The sequence below is a fragment of the Prunus dulcis genome, chromosome 5, assembly GCF_902201215.1.
Source record: "Prunus dulcis chromosome 5, ALMONDv2, whole genome shotgun sequence".
NCBI lineage: Eukaryota > Viridiplantae > Streptophyta > Magnoliopsida > Rosales > Rosaceae > Prunus > Prunus dulcis.
Genome location: NC_047654.1, coordinates 14,828,656 through 14,855,326, shown reverse-complemented (window position 1 = coordinate 14,855,326; position 26,671 = coordinate 14,828,656). Strand labels below are relative to the sequence as shown.

The 26,671-nt window shown below is 38.6% G+C and overlaps 5 protein-coding genes across 7 annotated transcripts; 2 read left to right on the top strand and 3 right to left on the bottom strand.

The window, feature by feature from the left end:
- The first annotated feature begins 92 nt into the window (after window positions 1-92).
- On the top strand, window positions 93-3,965 carry LOC117629389 (HIPL1 protein-like). Of its 2 annotated transcripts, XM_034361956.1 has the most exons (8): window positions 93-215; window positions 881-973; window positions 1,082-1,239; window positions 1,474-2,271; window positions 2,371-2,587; window positions 2,680-2,858; window positions 3,073-3,314; window positions 3,461-3,965. In XM_034361956.1, the coding sequence occupies exons 1-8, from the start codon at window positions 176-178 to the stop codon at window positions 3,864-3,866; spliced, it is 2,133 nt and encodes a 710-aa protein (XP_034217847.1). In that variant the 5' UTR covers window positions 93-175; the 3' UTR covers window positions 3,867-3,965. The 2 variants fall into 2 exon arrangements, with proteins under 2 accessions (XP_034217847.1, XP_034217848.1); XM_034361957.1 differs by lacking the exon at window positions 881-973 and having other exon boundaries at window positions 94-215.
- A 570-nt stretch (window positions 3,966-4,535) lies between these two features.
- On the top strand, window positions 4,536-11,088 carry LOC117627068 (DDT domain-containing protein DDR4). 2 transcript variants are annotated; one of them, XM_034358970.1, is made up of 12 exons: window positions 4,536-5,155; window positions 5,272-5,382; window positions 6,391-6,477; window positions 6,585-6,622; window positions 6,705-6,786; window positions 7,394-7,500; window positions 7,705-7,861; window positions 8,280-8,372; window positions 8,539-8,662; window positions 9,363-9,405; window positions 9,506-9,697; window positions 9,800-11,088. In XM_034358970.1, exons 1-12 carry the CDS (start codon window positions 4,763-4,765, stop codon window positions 10,542-10,544), a joined length of 2,172 nt encoding a protein of 723 aa, XP_034214861.1. In that variant the 5' UTR covers window positions 4,536-4,762; the 3' UTR covers window positions 10,545-11,088. The 2 variants fall into 2 exon arrangements, with proteins under 2 accessions (XP_034214861.1, XP_034214862.1); XM_034358971.1 differs by having other exon boundaries at window positions 4,576-5,155; window positions 9,509-9,697.
- A 1,799-nt stretch (window positions 11,089-12,887) lies between these two features.
- On the bottom strand, window positions 12,888-14,933 carry LOC117627069 (AAA-ATPase ASD, mitochondrial-like). The gene has a single exon (XM_034358972.1). It carries the CDS (start codon window positions 14,670-14,672, stop codon window positions 13,122-13,124), a length of 1,551 nt encoding a protein of 516 aa, XP_034214863.1. The 5' UTR covers window positions 14,673-14,933; the 3' UTR covers window positions 12,888-13,121.
- A 1,774-nt stretch (window positions 14,934-16,707) lies between these two features.
- Window positions 16,708-19,112, bottom strand: LOC117628277 (transcription initiation factor IIB-like). Its single transcript, XM_034360693.1, has 7 exons — window positions 18,673-19,112; window positions 18,445-18,469; window positions 18,036-18,165; window positions 17,823-17,947; window positions 17,610-17,698; window positions 17,182-17,258; window positions 16,708-17,111 (listed from the first exon to the last, which is right to left on the bottom strand). Exons 1-7 carry the CDS (start codon window positions 19,026-19,028, stop codon window positions 16,981-16,983), a joined length of 933 nt encoding a protein of 310 aa, XP_034216584.1. The 5' UTR covers window positions 19,029-19,112; the 3' UTR covers window positions 16,708-16,980.
- Window positions 19,113-20,249: 1,137 nt separating this feature from the next.
- LOC117628195 (hydroxyproline O-galactosyltransferase GALT6) lies at window positions 20,250-24,159 on the bottom strand. Its single transcript, XM_034360584.1, has 7 exons — window positions 22,853-24,159; window positions 22,098-22,330; window positions 21,727-22,017; window positions 21,498-21,626; window positions 21,229-21,402; window positions 20,984-21,091; window positions 20,250-20,841 (listed from the first exon to the last, which is right to left on the bottom strand). The coding sequence occupies exons 1-7, from the start codon at window positions 23,667-23,669 to the stop codon at window positions 20,632-20,634; spliced, it is 1,962 nt and encodes a 653-aa protein (XP_034216475.1). The 5' UTR covers window positions 23,670-24,159; the 3' UTR covers window positions 20,250-20,631.
- Between the last annotated feature and the right edge of the window lie 2,512 nt (window positions 24,160-26,671).

Below are 26,671 nucleotides of genomic sequence, written 5' to 3'. Positions count from 1 at the left end.
TCATCATCATCACCGTTGAATCCCAAGATTAAAACCTTTTTTTTTCTAATTGGAATTCTAAGTAGGTTCTCAATCATATTGAATATGATTATGCTTTTCCGGCTTGTCTTTTGGTGTTGGGTTTCAACTTTGAACACACCCTATAGCCACAAGGGCGTTTGGGTAATCAGTGTTGATGGCACAGGACACACTGAAGCCAACCAAGATCTATCCAGGTTTGTTTTCTATGTAAACAAACAAGTGGGTGTCTTCCTTCCCAACAACCCCCATCAATTTAGATAAAGTATTAAGGAAAAGTCAAACCATATGTAAACTGTCAAGTTGATCATGGTGGTGCCTCAGTCTTTAATTCGCTTTAAGTTATGGTGCCTCTGTCTTTAAATCAATGAGTTGAAAACAAGTTGTCAAAAAAGCCTTGTGAAAGAGAGAGGGAGAGAGAAAGCAAATTGAAAACATATTCATTTCTGGAGCAGAGCTGAAGAGAGTTGAAGTGGAGAGAGAGAGAGAGAGAGAGAGAGAGAGAGAGAGAGAGAGAGTTGAGTTTAAAAAAGGGGGGAGAGAGATTGGAAAATGATCTCCCTTCTGGAAGCTGAATATAAAAATTTTGGTCTAGAGAGAGAGAGAGAGGGAGAGAGAGAAAATATAGATGGGCTAATAATGGAGATACATAACAGATAGAAGCTAGAGTGGTTGGATTGGCAGAATGCTAATATTCCAGTGAACTTTTAGTTTGTAAACAATCCTTCAGCATTTCTCAAGTCAATGCAACACTGTTGCTAATTGGACCCTGTTGAAGTAGATTAAAGGGAGAGATGTTATAAAGAGAGATACCTGCTTTCCTCTCACTCACTCTCTCTCTCTCCCCTCTCTCTTGGTGTAGTGATGGGTGGTGTTCTAGCCATTGGGTTTCTGCTTTGCAACTTGCTGCTGCTTTTTGATACTTCATTTTCACATCCTTTATGCATTGATTCAAGTGGGTTTTTCCCTCTTCTTCTTTTTTGTTGTGAAGTTTGCTGTTTTATGTTTGATTATCTTCTGCAGTTTCTAATGAAATTGAGTTGGAATGGATTAATTGGTGCAGGGGCACCTTCTACCCTGAGTAGCCCACTCAAATTTTGTTCTTACAATGAAACCGCTTGCTGCAACTCCACAGAAGATTTACAAATACAGAAACAATTCCAAACCATGAACATCTCCAATTCTGGCTGTGCTTCTCTCTTAAAATCAGTACTTTGTGCGGTAAGGCTTTTGTCTTTCCCTTATTATATATATCCTCCCAATTCAGTGTTTCCAATTTTAAAATTTCAACAAATACGGTGTGTTCTGTTGATAGAAATGGTAGCTTTGTTTTGTGTTTGTCTTTCCCTTATTATATAGCTCACAGTTTATGATTTATTCTGATTTATTCTGATAATGTTATAATCATAGTCACCATACTTCAACTCCTTATTTATTTTCTGTCATGGTTTTTAGAGGTGCGATCCATTTTCGGGTGAGCTTTTTACAGTTGATTCTGTGCCCCGGCCAGTTCCTCTACTTTGCAACTCCACTGTTTCAGCAAATTCATCCCAGTCTATCCAAGAAGTGAATGATTTTTGCTCTAACATATGGGACACATGCCAAAATGTGTCCATATTGAACTCTCCCTTTGCCCCTTCATTACAAGGCCAAGCTGGAGTGCCTGTCAAGTCCAATGTTAGTGAGCTAACCAAACTCTGGCAATCGAAAGCCGATTTCTGCAATGCATTTGGTGGAGCCTCTAGTGATGGATCAGTATGTTTTGGTGGTGAACCTGTCACTCTAAATGATTCTGGAACTCCAATCCCCCCACATGGTTTGTGCCTCGAGAAAATTGGAAATGGATCTTACCTCAATATGGTTGCTCATCCTGATGGCTCTAACCGCGCATTTTTCTCCAGTCAACAAGGCAAGATTTGGTTGGCAACTATTCCTGAAGAGGGATCAGGAGCAGCAATGGAGCTTGATGAATCCAGTCCCTTTGTGGATCTAACTGATGAAGTTCATTTTGATACTGCATTTGGAATGATGGGTATGGCATTTCATCCCAACTTCGCGCAAAATGGCCGGTTCTTTGCTTCATTCAACTGTGATAAGGTGAAGTGGCCAGGATGCACAGGAAGATGTTCATGTAATTCAGATGTCAATTGTGATCCTTCAAAAATAGGTTCTGATAATGGTGCTCAACCATGCCAATACCAAACTGTTATAGCAGAGTATTCTGCTAATGGTACAGCATCCCAGCCTTCCTTGGTACACCTCTATACCAACCCATAATAAATTTTTGTTACTGTAACTCAATTTTTCCTACTGAATTTTGATCCTTTTTCTTTTTCTTTTTCTTTTTTCCAGGCAACAAGTGCCAAACCATCAGAAGTAAGAAGGATATTTACTATGGGCCTCCCCTTCACAGCTCATCATGGAGGACAGATACTCTTTGGACCAGAAGATGGGTACTTATACCACATGATGGGAGATGGTGGGGGTACAGGTGATCCATACAACTTCTCTCAAAACAAGAAATCCTTGCTTGGGAAGATCATGAGGCTTGACGTCGATAACGTACTAAGTGAGTATCAGAATTAAGTAATTCTAGTTTCTGTTACCAAAACCATCTGCTTCCTATTGCATTCTTTCCTTACCCTTGTAATGTACTTCCAGGCGAGGCAGAAATTGATAAACTTGTTTTATGGGGAAACTACTCCATCCCCAAAGACAATCCATTCTCAGAAGATCCAGAATTGAGGCCAGAAATTTGGGCTTTAGGACTAAGAAATCCTTGGCGCTGCAGTTTCGATTCTGCTAGGCCTTCCTACTTTATATGCGCAGACGTTGGGCAGGTATGATATATATCTATCATCTGTACAAGCAATTCTTGATTTTCATATTCAACAAAACACAATCCTGTCTGCTAGAGGATCCCAAGTGCTCAAAATTTTCTGTTTTCAATATCAACTTCCTCGTTGGCGAAGTCCTTAAAAAAAAGACAAACAGAAAGACATCTCTTCTTCTCCATTGCTTACATCCTCTGATACTAATCTGTTTATCTAACAGGATCTACATGAAGAGGTGGATGTTATCACCAAGGGTGGAAACTATGGCTGGAGTTTTTACGAGGGCCCATATGTTTTCACTCCTCCAAAGTCACTTGGTGGAAATACATCCAGAAAACCTACAGACCCCATTTTCCCCATAATGGGATACAACCATTCTGAAGTAAACAAGAAAGAAGGATCAGCATCTATAACTGGCGGCTATATCTACCGGTCTGAGACTGATCCATGCATGTTTGGAAGGTAACTGACAACTGTTCTTTTCTTTCAGCTCAAGTATGGAAGTAAAATATCATATACTCCTTTGAAAAATAACATAAACTTTTTGCTTAAAACATGACCAAGCTAGACAATTGAAGCATTAATCTTGATTGGATTTTTATTTTTAGGTACTTGTATGGAGACTTGTATGCTGGTGCCATATGGGCAGGCTCTGAGGACCCAGAAAACAGTGGCAACTTCAGCTCAAGCAAGATTCCTTTCAGCTGTGGACGCGACTCTCCGATAGCTTGCAGCTCTGTCCCGGACAGCAGCCTTCCAGCTCTAGGTTACATCTTCTCATTCGGGGAGGACAACCGAAAAGACATCTTCATTCTAGCCAGCAGTGGTGTTTACAGAGTTGTTCGTCCTAGCCGTTGCAACTACACTTGCTCCAAGGAAAATGTCACTGCTGTTGCAACCCCAGGACCTAATGGTTCACCTAGTTCCCATGCTACATGGTTATCAAGCAACCCATCCAAGAATGTAGTGCTCCTATTTTCTTCTCTAGTGTTGCTTCTCCTCAGTTTTGTCTAAGTATTACTAACTGTAGCATCTGATGCTGGTGTTTTGTACCATAAAGACTTCTCTTTGTAATTATATGTTCTTAATGAAAATAAAGATTTTAATTTAAAGAAACAAGTGCACATAAAGGGGAGAGAAAGAAGCAGACCATGAAAATGTAACCATCTTTAGAGTTCATATGTTTTTCCCTCATTCCTTATCCTTAAAAAATAGGGTTGCATAATTTAAATCAAAAGACCTAAGTTCCTAAAAAGAGATCTCTTATTTTGTTAATAACAAAATATTAAACCCTGTTTAACTAGTTAATTTATAGAAATAATCATGCACTTAATTGAGAATTTATAGAACACTAATAATAATAATCACACATCCACCTGACAGCCCTCTAGTCTTTATTTCTTTTACCTGGAAATATAAGGGGGGGGGGTCCAAATTATTTATTTATTTATATATTGGAAATAATAAAAAAGGGTAGTTTGTAATAAAAATAAAAATACAAATAAAAATTATAAATTGAATTTAATGCCAATTACAGAGATTGAATTGAAATCAACTTTATTTACCCGTCTTCCCTCTCTCTCTTTCTTTCTTTCTCGGTTTCCTACATATATCTGTGCAGTCCCATAAACACAAATATTAATATTAATAATTAATTCATATAAAAAAATCAATAATTAATTCAAATTATTAAAATCTAATATTAATATTAAGGAAAATTAATAAACCCTGTGTGATATGTGAATGGTGGTTTGGAGCTTTTGGTCCTCCATGCCCCTTCTCTTTTTCTCTGTGTTTCTCACTCTGAAAACAAAATCAACCCAACCAAACCCTCAATGCGAGAAACCTCGCTGATCCTCTACATGTAATCTCATTCTAAACCCTCCCTCCCTCTCGATCTCCCCAAAACCATGTCTCTAGAATCTTCCCTTCCTCCGATCCCAGCCGCCCGATCCTCGCCGGAGCCCCAACAACAGCAGCCCCCTCAAAACGACAACGCAACATCAACCGCAAACCCTACCCCGCCCTTGTCCAGGAGCAACCGTCCCTCCCGCGCCTGCACCTTACGCGCCGCCGCTCGGCTCCAACAGTACCAGCAGCAGCAGAACCAGCCCGCCGAGAAACGACGAGCCGTTGCCAAAAAGGAACAGCAGCAGCAGGGAGACGACGAGTCGTCGTCGCCGCAGCAATGCAGCGCCAGCAAGATTATCACGCCGCTGGTGGGCCCTCCCCCGCCCTCGCAATTGCCACGCTGGACCCTCCGCTCTATGTGGGAATTGGCTTCCGTACTCAATTTCTTGCACGTGAGCCCCCAAAGCTTCGATTTTTAGCTCTTGAAGCTTCGACCTTTTAGGGTTTTGGGACTGTTTCCTGGTGTTTTAGGGCTTATGCGTTTTTCATTTTGTTATGTGCTTGCCAGGTTTTTCGGCCGCTTCTAAATATCTCGGCTGAGTTCTCGGCTGAGGAGTTGGAGACGGCTTTGATTACACCCAATGACACTTTGAGTGACATTCACATTCCATTGTTGAAGGTTGGTAGAACACTCGTAACTTTGTGCATTGTTAGGTTCGTTAGTTAATTTTTGTTATAAAGCTTCAATTTTTAAAATTTCAGAAGCATTTCTCCAAGAACTTAAATTTGCTAAGTAGTCCATTAGAGTTGTTAGGCACTTCTTTGTGGAAAACCTCATCCATGCTAAGCTTTAGGTTCCCTTCAAAATGCAGATAGAAATGAAAACAACTGCTTTCATGGGGGTGATTATTTCTGCTATTAAAATTGCTTTGTGGATCTTTCAGCTGTTAACAACAACCATAATCCGTGGTTTTAAGAATCCTGTCCTAGAGTAGCCTTAAAACTTGAGTCCTTGTCCTTGTGAACACCTTTTAAAGTTCAGAGAAATAGATGTAAAAGAACAGTCTGGAGCTTTCTTTCAGGCTCTTACAACACATATATGGTGTGACTGGCAGTGGTTTGTATCAGAATCTGTATATATTAATGCAAGAGTCTTAATCATAATATGGAATGATTAAATGTCTTAGTTTTTTGGTGGCTGCTGAGGCATGATTTTGGATCGAATCTTGACTAATTTTCTGCAGAAGACATGTCCTATAGAGAAGATTAATGTTGTACCCAATCCTATGGAAAAGACTAATGTGGTTAGAGAAGTCAACCGAATGTGGTTGATTATGTGAATCCTTTTTCTTTATTCACCCTTATGTAAGACCATCTTTGCTTTTATTTCTTTGGTAATCATGCCTTCCTCGCTACTCTTATGTTATCTTTATTCACCCTTAGCCAATCCTTCCTTTTGTCCTTTCAGATTTCAAAATCCAAATAAATCTGAAACCTTTTTAGGTTTTCCTTGAATTTGGATTTTTGTGGTCATCGTCTTGCTTATTAGGTTGAAAATGTCTCCGTAAAATTTTAATCTTATTTGACGTCATGAAAGCCCATGCTGCTGGAAAGCTAATATTTTGTATAGTTTGTCAATGAAATTGCTACTAGCTTGCCCATAACTTTTAATTGATTTCTTTTATAGGCAATTCCTCCTATTACGCGAATGGCACTTACACGTGATACTTGGGTCACTGTTTTGTGCAGAAAGTTGAGAGACTGGTGGCATTGGGTAACTTTACTCATATAACTATTTTTGGCAAGATTTTAGCCAGAGCCAATTTGTTTTGTAGTTCTACAGAATCAGTAAACCTAATTCAGATTTCTCTCCAATTGCAGGTTGCAGATGGAGATCTACCCATTGTTGCTTCACATGGGTGAGCATTCATGTGTATTTGTCTACTCTAAAATATGAATCTTTTTCTGTTTATAACATGTCACATAATGTTAATTTGATAGGGCGGAGGTCGAGGTGTATAAAACACTTGATCCTGGGGTTCGTGTGGTCATCTTGAAAGCACTTTGTGATATTCGTGTTGAGGTATAGTATTAATTATAAAGATTTAATGCCTTCCAGCTGCTGGTTACAGATGTCACGCTTAGTATCAAATTTCTGTAAAAGTTAATGTAAAATCCATTCATAAATATTATTAGTAACCTTTTGGTCAATTGCCTAAGCAAGATGATAGTTTGTATGGCCAAACTTTGAATACAAAACTGTTCCCTTAAAAATAACATAAAAATCTATTGTAGATCCAGTACATGTTACAGAGTGAGATTTCATTATGTACCCCCCCTCTCTCCTCCTCCTTCCCTCTTGCTAGTTGAAAACAAGACTCTTGAGAAGTTTGTTTTCTTTTATCTGAAGGAGAGAGAAATGGGAAGTGAACGACCTCCCTCCTTGACTAGATGATGCATACAATACTTAGTTTTCCTCTTTTTTTCTCCCTCTGCATGACCAAGTACCTCTTGCTCTCTCTCTCTCTCTCTCTCCCCCCCCCTTTTTCAAAATTGGTTTTTAGGATTTACCACATGCAAATCATGATTTTAGAACTAGAAAATTGATTTTGTATTACCTACTTCTCAAATGATTTTTCTATGCTTCTGTTACTTTACCAGAAGGAATAAATCTGAGTGATGTTTTGCAGCAAGAGGATATTCGGAACTATATTGACAACTCACTGAAGCATGGAGTTCAACTTTCAACATTTCGTAAAGAACGTGTTGGAGGTGATTCACAAGGAATTTCTTACTGGTAAATATAATGAAGTTTCTTAACAAAACTGTTTTAGTTAATAAATTACCTTTTTGGTTCCAATTATTTTCCAATGTTGTGTGAAATGTCTGTCAAACATCTTTTTCACCAACTGCTAGAGATATTGCACAACTTCTTTTTTTTTGGGTACATTGAATAATTGTGTTCGAGTGTTTATCCACTGGATGTTTGTCGTTGCTGCAGGTATGAAGATGATCCAATAATTGGTTATAGGTTATACCGGGAGATACGGAAGGTTGAGGTGAAGAAGGCAAAAGCGAAAGGTTCCCAGGTCCTTCCTAGTGCGACGTATGAGTGGGAAACAGTTGCAACCAATTTTGATGAATTTCAAGATGTTTCTGTAAGATACTAAAATTGTATTCCCATCTGTATGTGCTATTGTGCCCTGTATTCTTATTTCCTTGCAAAACTTTTAGGATTGAATGTTTGAGTCAGTTTTCATTTTCAAGTATTTCTGGAATACGGATAACCTCTGAAACTGGTAACCACTGATAATACATTTGTTTTCCTTCAAGCAGGAGATGCAAATGCATATGCACAGAATTTGAGACAAATATTGTTGAGTTTATCACATTCTTTATCGGATCGTATCTCGTATATATGGAAAAACTAGTAATAAAAACTGCACATAGGATTTGGATTAGTAGAATGTGATAAACTCAAGTGTTCATACGAAACCTTTTTTGCGAAAGTGTATTGTTAAGCGTTTTGATGAATCTGTTGCTGGTCCAAATTTTAAAAGCATCTTCTTATCACAGGAGAAACTTTTCTCAAGTAAAAATAGAACAGAGGCTTCTCTAGGAAAAAAGTTGAAAGGAGACATGCTTGCAGAGATTGAGAAGGTTCACAAGGTATGTAATACTAATTGTTGACCAACCTTTTAACCTCCTTGGGTTTATATATCTTGTATGTGGTTGGAGGATTTTTTCTCAACTAATCTGCTGAGAGAATTGCCGTTTCATCTTTTTCTTGTTTCTAGTAAAAATTTCACCTCATAAACTTCCTTTTCTTGCACAGAGGAAAGAGAGGTTGCTGAAGAAGCAACACAGACAAGCTCTCCTCCTTGATAATTTTTTGACTGTGGATGGCCTTGGTCCAGGGCGCTCTCTCCGTGACAGAAAGCCTGTTACCTACACTTTTGGTAAGGGAAACAAACTTCTACCTTTTGTCCTTGTTTTCCCATGACAATTGCACTGCTTAAAAAACCTAGTGACTCTTTTAGCCAAAATAGAGGAACCACTGAGAACTTGTGGGCATATCGCTTAATCAGAGTAAAACCAAATTGAAGGGTTACCTTGGATGTATTTTGCTTGTTAGAAACCTGAAGTTCTACTCTTCAGAGTGGTGGTTTTCAATTTTTTTTCTTCCCAACATTCTCTCTACATTTTGTATAATTAGATGCAGGTTCTTATTAAAAGCAAAAAAGAATAACTAGATTCAGGCAGGGTATGTGGCTGTTGGTAAGGCTTCTTATGGTGGTTGTGTTTCTGGGTTACTGGTGACGGATTAAGATGAACTGATCAGATTAATGTATGCTTTTGACTGTCGTCTAATGATATGAAATCCTAATTGATTTTGTGAGCAATATTCTTTGGTAGTAGTTGGTTACCTAAGAGGTTGGTGCCTATCATAGATGGAAAGATTGTTTAGATGTGTGTTGGGATTTTTGGGGAATGTGGTGGCGCTGTCCCATGAATTTTTAATCTGAGTTTTACCTGAATGATGTAGATTTTAAATTTAGTTCTGGGAAGTAGCAGATGACCAATCTTTATAGTTACTGTTATTTTTCCTATGTGACAATGGCTATATGGATTCCGATGATTGTGTTAATAATTTTGCAGATGATTATGACCGGTCCATCAATGAGGCAATCAAGATAACCAAGTACGGGTTTCATACTCTCTCTCTCTCTCTCTCTCTCTCTCTCTCTCTCTCTCAAAGAATAAAGTACTTTTGACTTATTTTTATTCTTCTCCTGTTTTAGAAGGAAGCAGCCATCCCCGGAACCTTTACAGAAACGAGAGGGAGTTGTGAAACCTGAAGCTTCTAGTAATGGTAAATGGAATGCTACTCCAAATTCCTATGAGCATGTAGGATTTAGTGCTCCATCTCCTAAATCACCTGATTATGATTATGATGTTGAAGAAGATAACAAATCTGAACAATTGGATCGAGGGTGAGCAAATTTCTTCTTTTTCTTCTTTTTAAGATGTTCAGCTCCAGTATATTTTAAATCATTGGCCTTTTTCATATACTGATTTTTATGTATTGAATGTAGCAATCGACGAAGACAGAGGCCCCAACGTTATTCTGCGAAAGAATTTGTTGAAGCAGTTTCAGATAATGAGGCAGACTTTGACAGTGATGATGATATAGTTGGTGAAGCTATATATGACGAGGAATACTTAAAGAAACGTAAAGAGAGAAGAAAGTTTTCTAGTAGCTCTGAAGGAGATGAGGAGTATCATTTTGAGGAAGAAAATGCTGAAGAGGAGGAAGAAGAGGAGGAAGAAGATTCCGTAAGTGCAAGCGAGGATAGTGATGAACCCCGAAAAGTTAAGAAATTGCCAGGCCGCACTAGGAGGGAAACTAAATTGAGGTCAGTTGATGAGCTCCAGTCAGGTCTAAGACGCAGTAAGAGGGCCACCAGAAATCGTATTGATTATCGACAATATGAATTCTCAGAGTCAGAACCAGAGCAATCTATGAAACCTGAGAAATCAAATGCATCAGATGGACACTATGATGCAGGTGAGAATGGGGATTATTCAATGGAAAGTCAAGATTCAGATGGTAATGATGAGGACCAGGAAATGAAAGTTGATCAGGCTGTTGAAAATTACCCTGAGACGACAGTTGAGAAAGAGCAAATCCAGCCACCTGGAAAATCAAATAGTCCAGGGGAAGATGAAGTCGAAGGTGTACAGAAAAGACGTTTCCTCGACCTAAATGAGCTTGCCCCTGGTTCAGGTTTTGATGATGGTCCAAACACAATGATGAAAGATGATACGGATGATTTGTGATGTGACGGTTCCCCCTCTGCGAGACAGCAAAGATTGTGTATTGCAAGGAAGCGGAACTCTGTACGATTGTAAAATTTAGAAATTTTGTGCCAGTGCCCATGGAGAAAGTTGTGGCCAGAGTTCTCCTAGGCATAATTTAAGCAACAACCTTGGTGCATGATTTGCAACAGGGTCACAACATGATGCGGCGAGTTATGTAGATTAGGTAGTCATTTTTTAGTATGTCGACATCCGAAGGAACCTACGAGCTCAGCTAGGACAGATGAATGGAAGTTGTTGGGATTTGCTTAGTTCATCCGATCAATGTACAATAACCCTCAGCTAATATTGTAACTGAAAGATTTGGCCTTAGATGTTAAAAGCCAAAGCCTTTGTAGTATTATCTCTCATGTTCATGAATCCGTGATAATGATCTGCCTCTGAATCTGAGCTTATTTGGGTTGGTTGTGTTATAATAGAACCATCCTCCCTTAGAAGGTAAGGTAATTGTACTTTCTCTTGTATTCAGATTGGCTTTCTTATTTGTCATTTCATTTACCAGCCATCTTGGATTTATTACCTTTTGCTCGGCACAAATGAAGGTCATTGTAAGCATGATGGAGTCGTATTATGAGAAAGGGAGTCTGGGAGTGTCATTTTGCGCACCCGTCCGCCCTCGTGCACCGGAGTTTTTGGTTCTTTGCTGATTTCATTCTGAAATGCCAGCATTACCTGAGCCATGTTGAACATTATTTTTAGCGTTATCTTAACTTTGACAATCAAATTGGGACAAAGATTTTGTTCTCTGGTGGGGTTTAGGGAATTATTTATTGAACAATTACCTAACCTGCAGCCTGCAATTGAATAAATCTGTTCAGTGGAGAAGGTTACTGGACCATACAGCAACGTGACTCATGCTGCAATCTCTTAATTGACTTTTTGATAGAAGTCTTTTCTTTTTAGAAAAAGGAGACTTAACACCATAATTAAGTTCTGGTTAATGTTTGGATGTGACAATATGAAGGTCTTTTTCTAACCATAATCACCCCTCCCCTAAACACACACACGAGAGCTATAATGTTAGTCAAAGGAAAGGTCAAAAGAAATGAAGCATCAAATGATGGTTCTAATTTCTACTAGTAATAAATATTGTCCAGCCAAGCCAACTCATTCTTCACAATACCTTTATCAAGAGATCTTATGATGGTAAAAAATATCCATCATGATTCTTGCTCAGTGCCCCCACAAGCAAATAGGCATACCATTTGCATGTAAACCTGGCCTGTACCTATATCCATTATTTAATGTATGAAAAAGACAAGCTGCCCAAAATTATTTCCATGAAACATGAACCATCCAATTTCCAAACACTGTCCAAAAACAACAACAAAGATGTTTCTATTGCGTAGGCCCGTGGTGGGGTCCAATCCTTCATCCATCTTCGAAGGTACTTTTTAGTTTTTATTTGATCTTGGGTCCAAACATTGTGTCACAACAGAGTGAGTTTGGTGGAGTATGTTTTTCACATATTAAGAACGTAACAATTTAACATGTGTTTCGTGAAGCAAATATGATTGCGGATGCCTTAACGAGTATGCGAAATAATTATGTGCATCCTTGTGCTTGGTTTTCTAATTCCCCTATTCTTTAGTCGTTACAATTTGTTTTGAGTTTCGTAATATTGGAATCCTTGGAGGATCTTCGTCGTAAATATTTTGCTAGTTTCATTATTAAAAAAAACCAACTGATAGTAAGTCAGATAGTGTCGAACATTTTGCGAGAGAAAGTGGTGCAATTGCGTGGCCACTGCGAAAAGTCCCTTTCAATGTGGATGAGTTTGAGTTACTTTCTTTCCAAGTTGGAACAAACAAGAAATCCAAAACGATCGAGCACCAAGTCTACATCAATCACGTGGTCTTTTGTCCTATCACTTCTGCCGTCCATTCATCATGGCTTTATAGTACTAATTCGATCAAATTATCTCACTTACAAGTTACAAAGATTTTTTTGTTTTTGGTTTTAATAAAAATGCCCATCTGTTATGTTATGTTATGTGGGATTTTCTGCACCACCATATATTTTTACCAATGATTCTGAACTAAGATGGAATTGGACTTGTTTCATGTTCATGTTCTTAGCCAACCTTCTTGTAGTTGATTGAACTGATCAAGCAATAAAATAAGAATCCATATCCAAACATTATAGTCGACTATGTATTCAGAAAGACGGTAAACTTTGAATTTAAACCATATATTTAAATACTAATCGACTTGATCATAAAAGATTAGAATATTTGCTAGCATGTATACTTTTATGTATAAAAATTTATACCACTGAGAGTCAAAATGTGCTAGAGCACTGCTGTTAAGCAAAAAGAACTTTACGTACTTAATATTAAATTTAATCACCCAAATGAAAAAAGTAGGAAAGGTTTTGGATCAGCTCAACTCTAACTAGTATTTTTGCTTCAACAGATATCTTTTGCAGAACTTTTTACCCAAAAGGAGAATATTAATTCTTAACATCATCAACTCAACCCCATAATCAGCCACTTGCCCCTCCAGAAAATTCAAAATTCTTTACAAAAGTTAGACTCTGCTACAACGACACATTCGCATTGCCAACCAAATCACTCTGGACTTCAACAACTTTGTTTTCTTGTGTCTGCACATCATCATCATCCTTCTCCTCGGCTGCACCAATCTCCTTAATTTCTTCAGCCGTTTTCTTAGCTGCTTCTTCCTTGGCTTCTTCAAGAGCTTGAATGAAATTTGAAAGGCATCTATCTGGATCATCTTGTGGGGACTTAGGCATGAGATTCTCTGCTACATCAGCAGGGGTCATTTTGACCTCCCCCATCAGCCTCTGAATTGTATCAAATATTTGATGTGTTTCAAGCTTCAGATAATTCTTTGCCAGAACTTTGAACCCATCAAAACTGCAAAAAGAAAGCTCAATATGTTTGTCCATTCTGCCCCTCCTGATGAGGGCAGGATCAAGCTTCTCAACATAGTTTGTGGTGAACACAACAAGCCTCTCACCACCACAAGCAGACCAAAGCCCATCAATGAAATTCAACAGCCCAGAAAGAGTGACCTTGCTGCTGCCATGTCCCTCGTCTTTTGGTTCCTTAATTCTCTCCTTACTGGACTTAGTTTCATCTTCCAAAGAAGATTTGTCTGCCTTCTTCTTCCTCTGGCCTGTAAGATCAAGTGAGCAGTCAATATCCTCAATCACAATTATAGACTTACTTGTGGTCTCAATCAAAAGCTTCCTAAGCTCTGTGTTGTCCTTGACAGCAGTGAGCTCAAGATCATAAACATCATAACCCAACAAATTAGCCATTGCAGCAATCATGGTAGATTTCCCAGTCCCTGGTGGCCCAAAAAGCAAATAACCCCTCTTCCAAGCCTTGCCAATTCTTGCATAAAAATCCTTGCTTTTGCTGAAAGTCACCAAATCTTCAATGATCTCCCTCTTCTTATCCGGCTCCAATGCCATTGTTTCAAAAGTAGCTGGATGCTCAAAAACAATGTGGCTCCACATGGTCTGCTTGTAGCTAGGCCATTTGTATCCAGGACTATTTGTGTAAAGCTTCCTCTGCCTATTTCTCACCCTGATTTCCTTCCCTTCCCTCACCACATGGTCTAAATAAGACTCGGTAATTATATCCCTGTACTTCTTGTGAAAAGTGAGCTTGTAAAACCTCTTCTCCTGCTCTGGATAGTAAGACATTGACATTGATCTTCCTGGAGACACAGATTTGGACAAAACCCACCAAACCTTAGCACCTTGAAAATCATCTGTAACTCTCTCGTACTCATCCATGCTCAAAACCAAGTTGCTGCTGTCTTTGACCATCTCTGCCTTGAGCCTCTTGGCGCTCTTTGAAGTGTTGTTGCTGAGATAGGCTTCCACGGCAGAATAGGCCTCGCTTCTCTTGAGCCTGTCCCCAGTGAACTCATGGATGGAGATTTTGATGTAGGGGTAGAAGTAGCCCATGATTCTGTGTGAGTATTTCTCAAAGAACCTACGAAGCTCGTAGGGGCAGTACTGGCGGATGATTGCCCAAACGAACATGAAGCTGGCTAAAGTTGAGCCCATTGTTGCCCACATCTGGGTCATTGTTGATGATGGCAGGGGCATCATTTTTCTGGCTTGGTTTTGTGGTTTTTGAGTTGAAGCAAATAGGATTTAGATTTTATGGTATTTGTGTTGGTGTTTTGATAACACTCTTCGGGATTTCTATTGGCTAAGGACTAGACCTTTTCTTCTTCATGGCTTTTGTGTTTGATTTTGAGTGAGACTGTAAACCAAGGGTAGGTAGATAATGAGAGAAGAATGGAGTTTATAAGCAAGACTAGTACTAAAAGGAACCATATTTCTGTATCACATTAGCTTAAGAAGATTATTTGTGGAGGGAGTCTCTTTATTTCATGGAATCACGGTCTGACACATGTATAAAAATAACTTTAAAAAAGTTAAATAATAATACAAATTTAAGCACTTGCACCAAGTTGTGATTTACAATTAAGAGAAATAATTCATTGTAGGTAAAAAATACGGAACTGTGATTGACAGTAATTAACTAATCATATAATACGACAATTGATATGTCTAATAAATGACATTACTTGGTGATCTAATATGGTCAAAATGTGAACCTTTTTAATCACTTTTCTATAAACAAATGACGAAAAGCAAGGGAAATTATGTAAACGAATCGGAAAAGAACAAGATTACAAAGAGAGAGACTGGAGATTAAAACAAACATAACACAAACTTGCGATATTAGGATGAGATTGATTGGTCATTGGTGGGGCTACGTGGAGTGTGGACCAGATTAAAGTACAGAAATTGCATGGGATGGGAGGTGACTAATCCATAGCTACAAGGGTCAATTATTGAACACGTGTCACGCACATAAGACACCCCGAGGAAGAAAGTGGGTCTGCGCATGGGATTAGAAATATTTGGGTGACTTCGATTATTAAACAAAATGACAACTTTTTGCCCTGTAGCTTTAGGTTTTCCTCTTTTCTGGAAAATCATCTTTTAACTAATGAGATTTTGCATATTCCATAGTTTGATGTAAAGGACTTGTCATTCTTTCTCTACATTAACAACCACATAAATTGGTTAAGAGCATTCCTTGCACTCGAGATATTAAGTTTGATTTTCCTCTCTCCATCGCTTGTATCACAAAAAAAAACAAAATTAATAAAGAGTTGGTTGATCACTCGAACAGAACCTCACCCCAAATCCCATCATGCAATTTGCACACACGATCTGTTTACTTGTAAGTTGTAATTAGCAAAAGTGACGTGGAATGTCGGGGAACCAATTTTTTCTTATGGTTTGGAAATCATCCACGCAAGTATGGATGACTGTCGTTAATTGTTGTTCATAGGCAAAGTCTATCTATGCTCAAATCAATGTCTGGTTGGTGCGTGGAAGCGCGATTGAATTTGAGACGAGACGACCTTGCATTTCTTTCTGTCATGTAACCATCAACTTCCTTGGCTTCATCATGATGATTGTGAATGAGATGAGATTCTCTCCCCTATCAGAACTCATAGATCTTTGGTTCAGATCAAACATTTGATGCTTTTTAAGATCAACTTGATGATTCTTTGCAAGCATTACCAACTTGTAAATAATCATGAAAACTTTTACTATCTTCTTTTGCCAAGTCTTCTCATGGGGTTGGTTTGGTTTGGTTAACTTCCTTTGTTGGGTTGAAGAAGATGATGAACGGTTCAGTAACATGACGTCACTCACATGGCTCTTTGGCAGGCCAGTTTCCCAACAAGAAGTAAATTGAGTTTGAGAGGTGAAACAGAAGAAAAATTGTAGACCAGTTCAAATTTGGTTTCTATATTCTAAGCAATTTCTCTCTCTTTTTACCTACTTTTGAGGTACATGGAGACTGGAGGGAGCTCTTTCTCCTTTTCCCCCAACCTTGAAATTATTGGACTGGTCATGCTTGCCTTTGTAGCACAATAATTTGCTCGTGAATGAAATCACAGAAATTGTTCATTGCTATAGAAAATTTTGTAATTTTGTGGAAGATGAAGAGCACCATATTGCAAGTCAAATTTCTTCCAACAGGGGTTGGGGGGTTTATGGTAATTCACCCACATTAATTCAAGATAGCAACTTCACTAGATAACTGGTTCCATGCCAATACAAGGGCGAGGGCCCTTTTACAAACTGATTTAGAGGGAAAAACTCAATGTTTGAACCATTTCCATGAGTCCTATTCAACTATATTCTCTATCAAAGACTATGAGGTGGAGGGAAAGCCTGTTCTATTTACATGGGAAGTAAAAATAGAACAAGGAAAAGAGCAGAAAGAATTCCTATTACCTTCATTTCCTTCATTTTATGAAGGAAGAAGCATTAAATTGTTTTTGATGCTGCATCTGTTATTGATAGGTATCACCTTCAACCAGTTTTAGTTGCAGAGATTCTTGACATCTTCCTCCTTGGCAAACCAGTTCGGTATTAGCCGTGGCAGATGAGGATACAAGTCTTTGTAGGAATTCTTGATGGTCCCTTCAGCCACTCTAGTAGCGAGCGAAATATCTGCAATAAAATGGAACTTAGTATAGGCTTTTGCAAGAGGATGAATAAATAGGTACCACAGCTTTCCAACCTTTAAAAGTCCTTTTGTCATCCGATAGTTGGGTTATGATGTATATAACTGCAGCTGCCACCGATATCGGGCTCCTCCTGCAGAAGTGGGAGGGCATTACTTATATTAACTTGAAAAGAAACCATCAACACTAATGCTTCAAAAAATTTGAATTATAGGGATTTGGTTGTATGTTCCGAATTTTAATATACTTCAAGATCCAAAATTTCAATTGGAAAAAAGGAAAGTTCTTAGTCTAATTAAAACACTGATGAGGGCATGGATTTGGATTGGATATCATGCTTCTCCTCAGCCTAACATTTATAACATCCCTTAGTTTAAATTCAAGCATAAACATCTAAGGACTCTCTCCCCTCTTGTGCAGTTATAGCATAAATATAATATTTTGATTTCTAGCAAACATAGCACGGCTAACAACAAGATCTAACCTTATGACAAGGTCTTCAGATTTCTGCACAGTTTCTTGGGCAGCCTTGACTTCCAGATTCTTCATTCCAAGATTGGAGCAAAAACGTCTCTACATATAAAAGACGGAAAAAATTATGTTATCATGCAAAACACATCTCTAACAAGAAAGCTAAACATTGAGATACATATAGACGCAATGTATGTAATGAAGAGAGCTCATGTAGCAAACTCACCAGATAGTCTCCAGCATGAATAGTTCCTATTTCCTGACCTATCTCAACCTCAAGGTGTTTCCAAATGAACTCTTTGGCCCGCCCAATTTCTTTCTTGCTAGCTCCACTGACTGCGGAGCATATTTCTGTTGAAACCCACAAGTTTAGCAACTCCCATGCTCACAAGAAATACAAAACAAGTCACCGATTACGAACACGAAAATGCCCTCATACCTTTCACAGTACGAGGCTTATTTTCTTGTCTGCAGGCAATGTAGAGGCAAGCAGCCACAACTGCATCTTGATTGCGTCCTCTCAGAGGTCTTTGATCTTCCACCTTCTTATATATCTCATTGGCTCGATCCTGGTAATCAGAATAACAAAACCATAAAGATCACATCATAGTTCTAAAGCAAGAAATGATGCATCAAAAACACATACCAAAAAAAAAAAGTAACTTCAATTTAAACATTAATCATGTTCGAATCATCTATAAACACTAACAAAGATTGGAGGACAAAAAAAGGTAAAGCATTTCCTTTGACTTCTATTGTAAATCAAAATACCAAATTGACAATTTGAAAACAAACCAATTACATAAGCAGAAGACAAAATGGAAATTATGGTAAAGATACTGATATACCTTTATGGTTGTGACAAGCCCCAACCTGCAGTGACACACATAAACTGGCATCAGTTATGTTCAAAATCGACACTGTTCATGAATAATAACGCAATAAATCATAAAAGTTTCTTCCTTTTTAACTTTTTAGTGTCAAAGTTTTAGTCTCTCATTTTACTCCACTTTCCCAGCAACCAAACAGCAATTAACACAACATGTAACTAAAAGTCCAAACCAATCAAAACGAACCTGTCGGCCATAATAGCAATAGCACTGAAGATGTTGAGAAGATGACGGTCGGGTTTAGAGGCGCGGCACTGCCACCTGCCGACGGAGGACGGCAAGGCATTGGAGGAAGCGCCGTTACTGGGACCTGAGATAATGGTGGAAAGCCCACCGTCGGCCAAAAGCGGGTTAACAGGTCCGCCGACCCGGTTCGGGTTGTTGCCGTTGGACTCGTCAGCGAAGGAGCGCCACTCGGAAGTCTCGTCGACGGAGCGAGACTCCAGCACGAGCCCGCACTCCGAGCATATCGTGTCGCCCGCTGAGTGGTCGAACACAACCTCCGTCAGCATGTTACAGTCGCGGCAAAATATGTCCGACATTCCACAAATGTTTTTTTCTTTCTCCTCTGACTTTTCTTTGGGATTTTGTCTTGTCTGTTTCTGATTGACCGTTATAATTTTTCTGTTTTTCGTTTTTGGGGTGTTTACAGTGAGCACTGCAAAATGATGTGAGCAGTAACGGAGGGTTTTATATATACATTGGAAGGGAGGGAAGAATGAGGGTGAAATTGGAATTTTGGATCTGCCTTTCTTTTGCAACTTATCTACCGACTATATGCAGGGGTGAGTTGGTGAGTGCTGGCCGTTGGGTTTGATAGGGCTAATGGCTTGATAGGGGAATTTGATAGGAATTAGGTTCAATGAACAAATTTAACTTGTTTAGAGAATTTGGGATGTAATTCAATAGCATATCCAATTTAAGATATTGATTTTCATGCAAATCTATATATAATACTTAGTTTACTCTTTGGTTTGACTCTTATGTACGAATGATTATCGATGAAAGTAACATCACATGACATGTTAGCACGATATTTCAACAAACACGTGTTGTCACCTTCACGTCATTCTAACTTTTCATCTATATACTAACACATGGGTATTTCAATCCATGATTTCTCTTTCATTTACTAACATGTAAAGGATAAAAAGTTATGTGAGTTGCACATTAAACTCCTTTATCTAAGACCTGAAACAATGAATTAGATTGAATGTGTGAAGTAATTGATCTCATACACATTTTATTCTTTCCCGATTACAAGTGAGAATGTCATTAGAGTCCAAATATCCCTCTACGCAATTGGCAAAGTACATTGACAAAAGAGCACCGCCAGTTGCCCTAGTAGTGGTTTTAGATTTCTTATTTATTTGTTCATTTATGGGAAGATCATTAAGCCTTGAGGCAAGAATAACACGGCATTCCTAAATTGCTAATTACTTTCCAAAGCAAAATATCAAGACGTGTTTGGGAGGCCTTTCGAACCGGCCGGTCCATGAACATTGGCATAGAGACAATGGACCCGGCGGCTGCCACCAATAGCTAAATACTATAAACAAATTCTTCGTTAAAATTCTTTAACTAAACAGTAAATCTAAACCAACTTTTGTTTGTTTAAAATTAAATTAAATTAAATTAAATTAGTGGAGAAACTGGACGACCAAAGTTGTAAGCATTGAAACCAGACTCACGGACAGCCCAACATCAACAGGATGATTGTCGTTTGAAGATCCATGTCCATGCGAAGAAGAATATATAGTATATATACCACTTTTCAGTGGGCACATGAGTGCTTTGAATATAAATTATATTCATCTCATTTCCATCTGTTGCTTGCTCTCCTAATTCTAAATGCAAAATTACAGCACCTGGATTTGTATGCAAATGTTCGCTAGACATATCTGGTTGGACCTCGTCATCGTCATCGCCTTCCTTCCGGCCTCGGGTCGAAAAACAAAGAAATAAACAAAGAGCAGGAACAATAAAAGAATATATGGAAGGCAATTTTTTTGTACAGGGACCAGAGCATATCATCAACCAACCAACTTGTCCTCCACAGACTATACAATATGATGGTGCTATGACTGCAAAACTTCCATTTTCTTTCCTAGATTCTCAAGATGGGGGACATGAATACCACAACTACTATCTCATGCTGCAACACTGAGGCCGTCCCAGCCGTTTCAATTTGTCCCACATGCAGATCATCTGTCTCGGAGACTGGTAATGGGCTGTATAATAATCTTCTATGCACCCGAACTGGCAGAACTTCAAGCTGTGCATGTACTCTACTGGTCTTGAAGTGTTGAATTTCTCAACCCACATTCCCATGCTTACATCTTCCATCTTAAACAACTGCAAAAGTTCAAAATGTTTATAATCAACTTAAGCATGCCATCCATCACAGTATAGCGTGTGTGTGTGTGTGTGTGTGTGTGTGTGTGAGAGAGAGAGAGAGAGACACACACACACACAGAATGCATGTAATGTTACTTACCCTTAATTTACGTCTCTCAAACTCGGATACTATGAATTTTGAAATGTCAGATGACAAAATGTAACCTGGTCCATTTGCATAAGGTGGATAGTCTTCTTCTGGCCACTCCTGAAACCAGAAAACAGTGAACAAATGGCCATGAATATTAACATCAAAAGAGCATCAATACATAGAGAAGACCGGGGTGGGTTTGCAATTATTCACTACATAGTATAAGGTCTCAGAAACAGTAAGTTCGTTCATACCTCATATGTCACAGCCCATTTTCCATAGCGTAGAGGCTTGTGGTAGTAATTTATGTTCCCTACATACAAGCTCCTACCCTCTGGTACTTTATGTGCTTCTTTGATAACGGCATCCACCCTAACAAATGTGTCATCATCACACTTCATAATGTACTTAGCTGACATTGTACGAACCTGAAACACAAGAGACACCACTATTAATAAAATTATTGTGAGGAGAATGATCAACAATATCACATCTTCATTTATGCGTTTACTCCACAACTCACCCCATATTCGCAGATGGCAAGAGTTTTCAAGACGACCAAGTCATAGTTATCCATGTAAGGCACTATAACAATATCACCAAAAAACTCTGCTTCTTTCTTTAGCTCGATATTCACCTCCCCTTTAGCATGCTGTCCCCAGATATCAACAAAGAGACTGAGAATCTAACACTGAAAAATTGAACATCAACCAACCACAAAATATTCAAGGGCCTTTATTGCTATCGCTTACCAGTGCTACAAAGAAACGAGCTACGACTTTTGATGATTGGATAAGACCGTGCTGCATCCAAGACTTCCTTACTGCCATCCTCTCAGCAAAATGGTTGCCTGCAGAAAGGATACCAATGAAAAGTTCAACACCTCCCTCAGAAAGAGGTGGGGCACGCCATCTGGTTGACATCTCAAGATGCTTCTGTGGAGCAAAACTAGGATGGGATGAGGGCAAAGACGCGGCAAATACAGAGTGCAGATCAACATCCCCACTCAGAGACAGCCCAGTGGCATCCTCAAGAGAAAATCCCTGTAAAAAAATATAACAAAATCTTAGCAAAAAATCCCATTAATCATCATGAGGTCAAGAGGAAGTAGAACATTACTCACACTATGATAAGGAAAAGAGGTGATATGCCTCCCATCGACATTAATATGATAACCTTCCAAACCAGCGCTAAGGGTTAAAACAAACAATTTCTCCTCTGCAAATGAGTATGGCCAGTCAACAGGCACCTTTTTAGTTCTGCCTACCAGCCTGCTCAACCACCATGTTGCCTTGGACTCCACTGAACGACTGTCATCATCACGAATCCATTTCTCACACTTCACCTGACCATCAACTAAAACCAGTCCACAGAATTACTCAATTTGGCGGTGGCACATGAAAGATGAATGAACTCAAGGACTAATGGGCAAAATGACTAAGAATCACAACGATAGAAACAAGAAAAATGAGGCAAAAACCCAAAAAAGGAAAATCTTTTAATTTTCATGTTGTTCTCTGGAGCATATTATCAATAAGCAGTTATTCACTATGCTCATAACAACTGAAACACAATTTGATTTGTAATAACTACCCCGCATGCTGAACATAAAGCTGGCATAACCACTCCACACTCTTAAGCAAGACTTTTATATTGCCTTTTAGCAGTAGCTTAGCTACAATGTTCTAATTCCAAGGCATGCTAAAAACTCAAACAACAACTAATGCACTAAACCCACTTCCTTTTCCCTAACCAAACAATATACAAAATTTACTAATGCCTTGATTCTCAGACAACCATGCAATAGAAACGAAAACAGAGCAATTCATAGCATCCATACCAAACATAACCAACTTCAACTTTATAATAATCACTTACCAGTTTCATCATCAGCCTTTGATTTCCAGCCCTCGCAGCGAAGAGCCGAGCCCCACTGCATCCTATAACAAGTGTTGAGTTCAATCACAGGCCTTCCACTCCAATCCCCTTTCAACCTTGGATTGAAATGCAAAAGCCTTGGTGGCTCCTCACCCTCCACAGTCTTCAACCCCAACAACTCCACCTTGAACTGCGAAACCATCACCGACTCTCCGTCATTCACCAGCGCTATATTGGGCTGAGCCTCCTGGTGCGCCGCCTTGGGCCTCCCCACCAGCGTTATGTGCGAGCCCAATGTTAGCCCACACGGCAGCACCATGACCCTTCCCTGGGTCGAAAATTCCGACCCGGATAACGAAATCGAATGCCGGCACGACTCTGATCTGTTCTCGACCTTTTTGGCCTCAATTCGGACCTTCCCAGCCTGCAACTCTTCCCAGAACTTCCTCCCCACTTCCCAAGCAACCTTGGCCGGCTTATAAAGCTGGGAATCGAATGTTTTCGGGTCGAATACTAAACCCGAGACGATATTGGACTCGCTGGGTCGACTCTGAGTCGGCTGGTACGAGTTTTGTGAAACTTGTTCGAGAGGTCGACTTGGGGCGTCTTTTTCTTCAACGGCTTCCTTGCTATGGAGCCTGCTGGGTCTAGACAAGGGGTCCTGAGAGATGATACTGAACCCAGTTCTCAACACAAAGGGGATTTCCACTGTGACTAACAGTAGGTACAGAAGCCCAATAGCAATCAGAATCTGAACCGATCTTTGCCTGGTTAGAGAGAAGAAGGTGCCGAATCTGTCCAATTTGGCCCTCCTCATCCCCAATCTTATAAAACTCAAAAACCCTACAATATATCAGCAAGCAAACTGCTTTCCAACGGGCAGAGCAAAAAAAGGGATTTTGAACTCTGGGTTTTGCTAAAAAAATGAGTCTTTTATTCAAATTCAAGAGTTAGTTAGAGAACCAGAGGGACGGGTCAGCAAACTTGCAATACAGACGCGTAACGAAAGAGTTAAGGAAGAAGTAGGAGGAGGAGGTGTTTGGTCGATTTTGAATTCCAGGTCGGTGACGTTAGCTTTTTCCTGGAAGATCAGAAACAAGTTTTCTTTTTTTCTAAACAAAAAGTGGTGCTCCGGTTTAAAACGGAATTGTGATTGAAATTGAAATTTGAAGAGACGTTTTTTTGATGCGAAGTAGAAATTATTAAATAATTATTTGTGTGCGGTGGTGGGGTTGGGATCTGCTGGTAGTAATCAACACTACCCGCCACTTCGCCGGTGAGTCCGAGGCAGAACTCGGGACAGCAAAAACACAGTAAACCCTAAAGTTACCCCTATATAGTTTACTAGAGTATTTATCCACAATCAAAGGAGTGTTGGCAAATAAATCTATAACGAAAGGAGTAATTTGTTAATTAAGATATTGATTATGCAAATTATACCTAAATTATACCTAAATCATTTATCCATTTTGAGTGTATTAATCTCAATCTCCTTCAATAAAATAAAATAAAATCACAAAACCTTGTATCACTAACAAGAATATTTCTTTACCAGTTCAATTAGTTGGCTTGGCACCTTGTTTTAGGGTTTAGGGATAATTTTAAATCATGAAAATTTTCTATGTCAATTTTACGAGAAATACTTAATTGCAACGAGAATAGTACTATTTATGTGTAAAAATATTATTATACATGTCATAAAGTTACTATTTCTGTTTCATAAAAATCTTTCTTTAATTTTACACCTAATAAAAGGTAGCAAAATTTTATTTCTGAAAAAGTTAAAAGACTTATCTAGATCCCTTTAGAAAGGAAAAAAAAATTTGAACATTATTCTTTCTTTTACTCTTCTGACTCTCATCTTTCTCATCTTTATCTTTTGCCACTTTTATAATGTGCCATGCACTACCAAACAATTTTTAACAGCTAAAAGTAATGAAAAGGTGGTCACGATCAGAATTGAGGGCACAATAGAAACAAGAAGGAAAAAAAAAAAAAAAAGGGCCGTTAGAACAGCGTAGGAGGCTACACAAAGGTGGAAAAACTGCAAAGCGACCGTTGGGATGGTGGAGCAGCCATGCATAGCAAGTATCTCCTCTTACATTCCTGTGTGACAGATATGCAGAAGCGTTTCTTTTTGTGTTTTTGATGAAGAATTTTTAGCATATGTATCAAATTGTGATTCACAGAGAAAAAAGTATCTCCTTATAAGTAAGGAGGCAAGTAATGTCCTTTATTTTGCTCTCACGCGGAGGGACTTTATATATCAGTATTTCACTATTAGATTAGATTGAACTGAATTAATTAACTTGTCTTTCTCATCATGATTAATGAATCTATTGGGATCTTTGTTGAAAGGTCCGCCTGTGATTTTAAACACCTCATTTTTAGGAGAAACTTTCCCAAAACCATCCCTTTGTTTTTCATCCTCCTCCTAAGTCCTAAAAATTTAAGTCCTTATTATGTAGCTGTGTTTCTGTGTTGAATTTCATAGCCATTGTTAGGGTTCTTAGAAATTCATGGGATATGTCTTGCTCATATTTCAATGTCTATGAATATTGAGAATGGAAATAAAATTACCATGATACCAATAGAAATATAACGGTAATAATATAGTCGTTATTATCGTAGAGTTATTTTACCACTAGATTCATGATATAGTTAAAACTAGGAAATGAGAGTGAGTTATGTTGTCTTTGCATAACTTATTAGGCTCTGATTTGTTCTAAAACTTCCACTTTGATCACTTTGTTCTAAAAATTTGTTTTTTAATTAGCTATAATAAGGCCTTGATTAAGGTAAATACCAAATAGGTGCACTTTAATTAATTACCAACTGACTAGGGACGTACGGGAAATATTTGTTTCTTCAACTACACAAAAGCGCTTTAGAAAAAAGTATCTTCTGTAAATGGTAAACCCATCAATTCCTAACTAACTTTTGTGAAAGGAACAAGCTAGTCCCTCCAATTACACATAGAGAAGAGCATGACAAACACTATATGTTGAAAATCTCCCTTTCTCGACGGTGGGTGGGTGCAATGCAAAGGCTTTTTGGATGAATTGAAAAGAGTGATGTCAAATGAATTGACTTGGCAAAAGGAGACATCATATACATCACTTATTTATATGCTCCTTTCTCGATCGGGTGGGTGCAAAGGCTTTTTGGATGAATTGAAGAGAGTGATGTCAAATGATTGGACTTGGCAAAAGGAGACATCATATACACATCACTTATTTATATGCTTTGTAGATATCGTAAAAATTAGCAATGTAATTAAGGTGCTTAATTAGGTACTTTACGTTAAACTAATACAATTCAAAACTTGAAGTTGAAGGAGACTCCTTCAATAAAAATGTGCTTAAATCATCTCATGGGTTTATAAATACACAATCTAGACACCATGTAAGTTGTAACGTTCTCTTTTTTTAAAAGTTTCTTGTCAACCTCATACATACCCACCACACAAGTACAACAAATGAGGTAAACTATTTCATCACATATCATATATTATGCCTTGGAATTCCATTGTTCATTTCAAGTCATTTCTTGGGTTTGTTTTTTAATTTTGTCAAGTTGGAAAGTTGTTTTCATGATCCATCTCTCTCTCTCTCTCTCTCTCTCTCTCTCTCTCTTAACAAAACTTAGTTTGCGCAGTTTTGATTGATCTTTACATGTATATATGGACTCGATCTATGGAGAAATATATGGCTTGAAATATTCAAAGATCACCAACTCTCTCTCTCTCTCTCATAACAAAACTTAGTTTGCGCAGTTTTGATTGATCTTTACATGTATATGGACTCGATCTATGGAGAA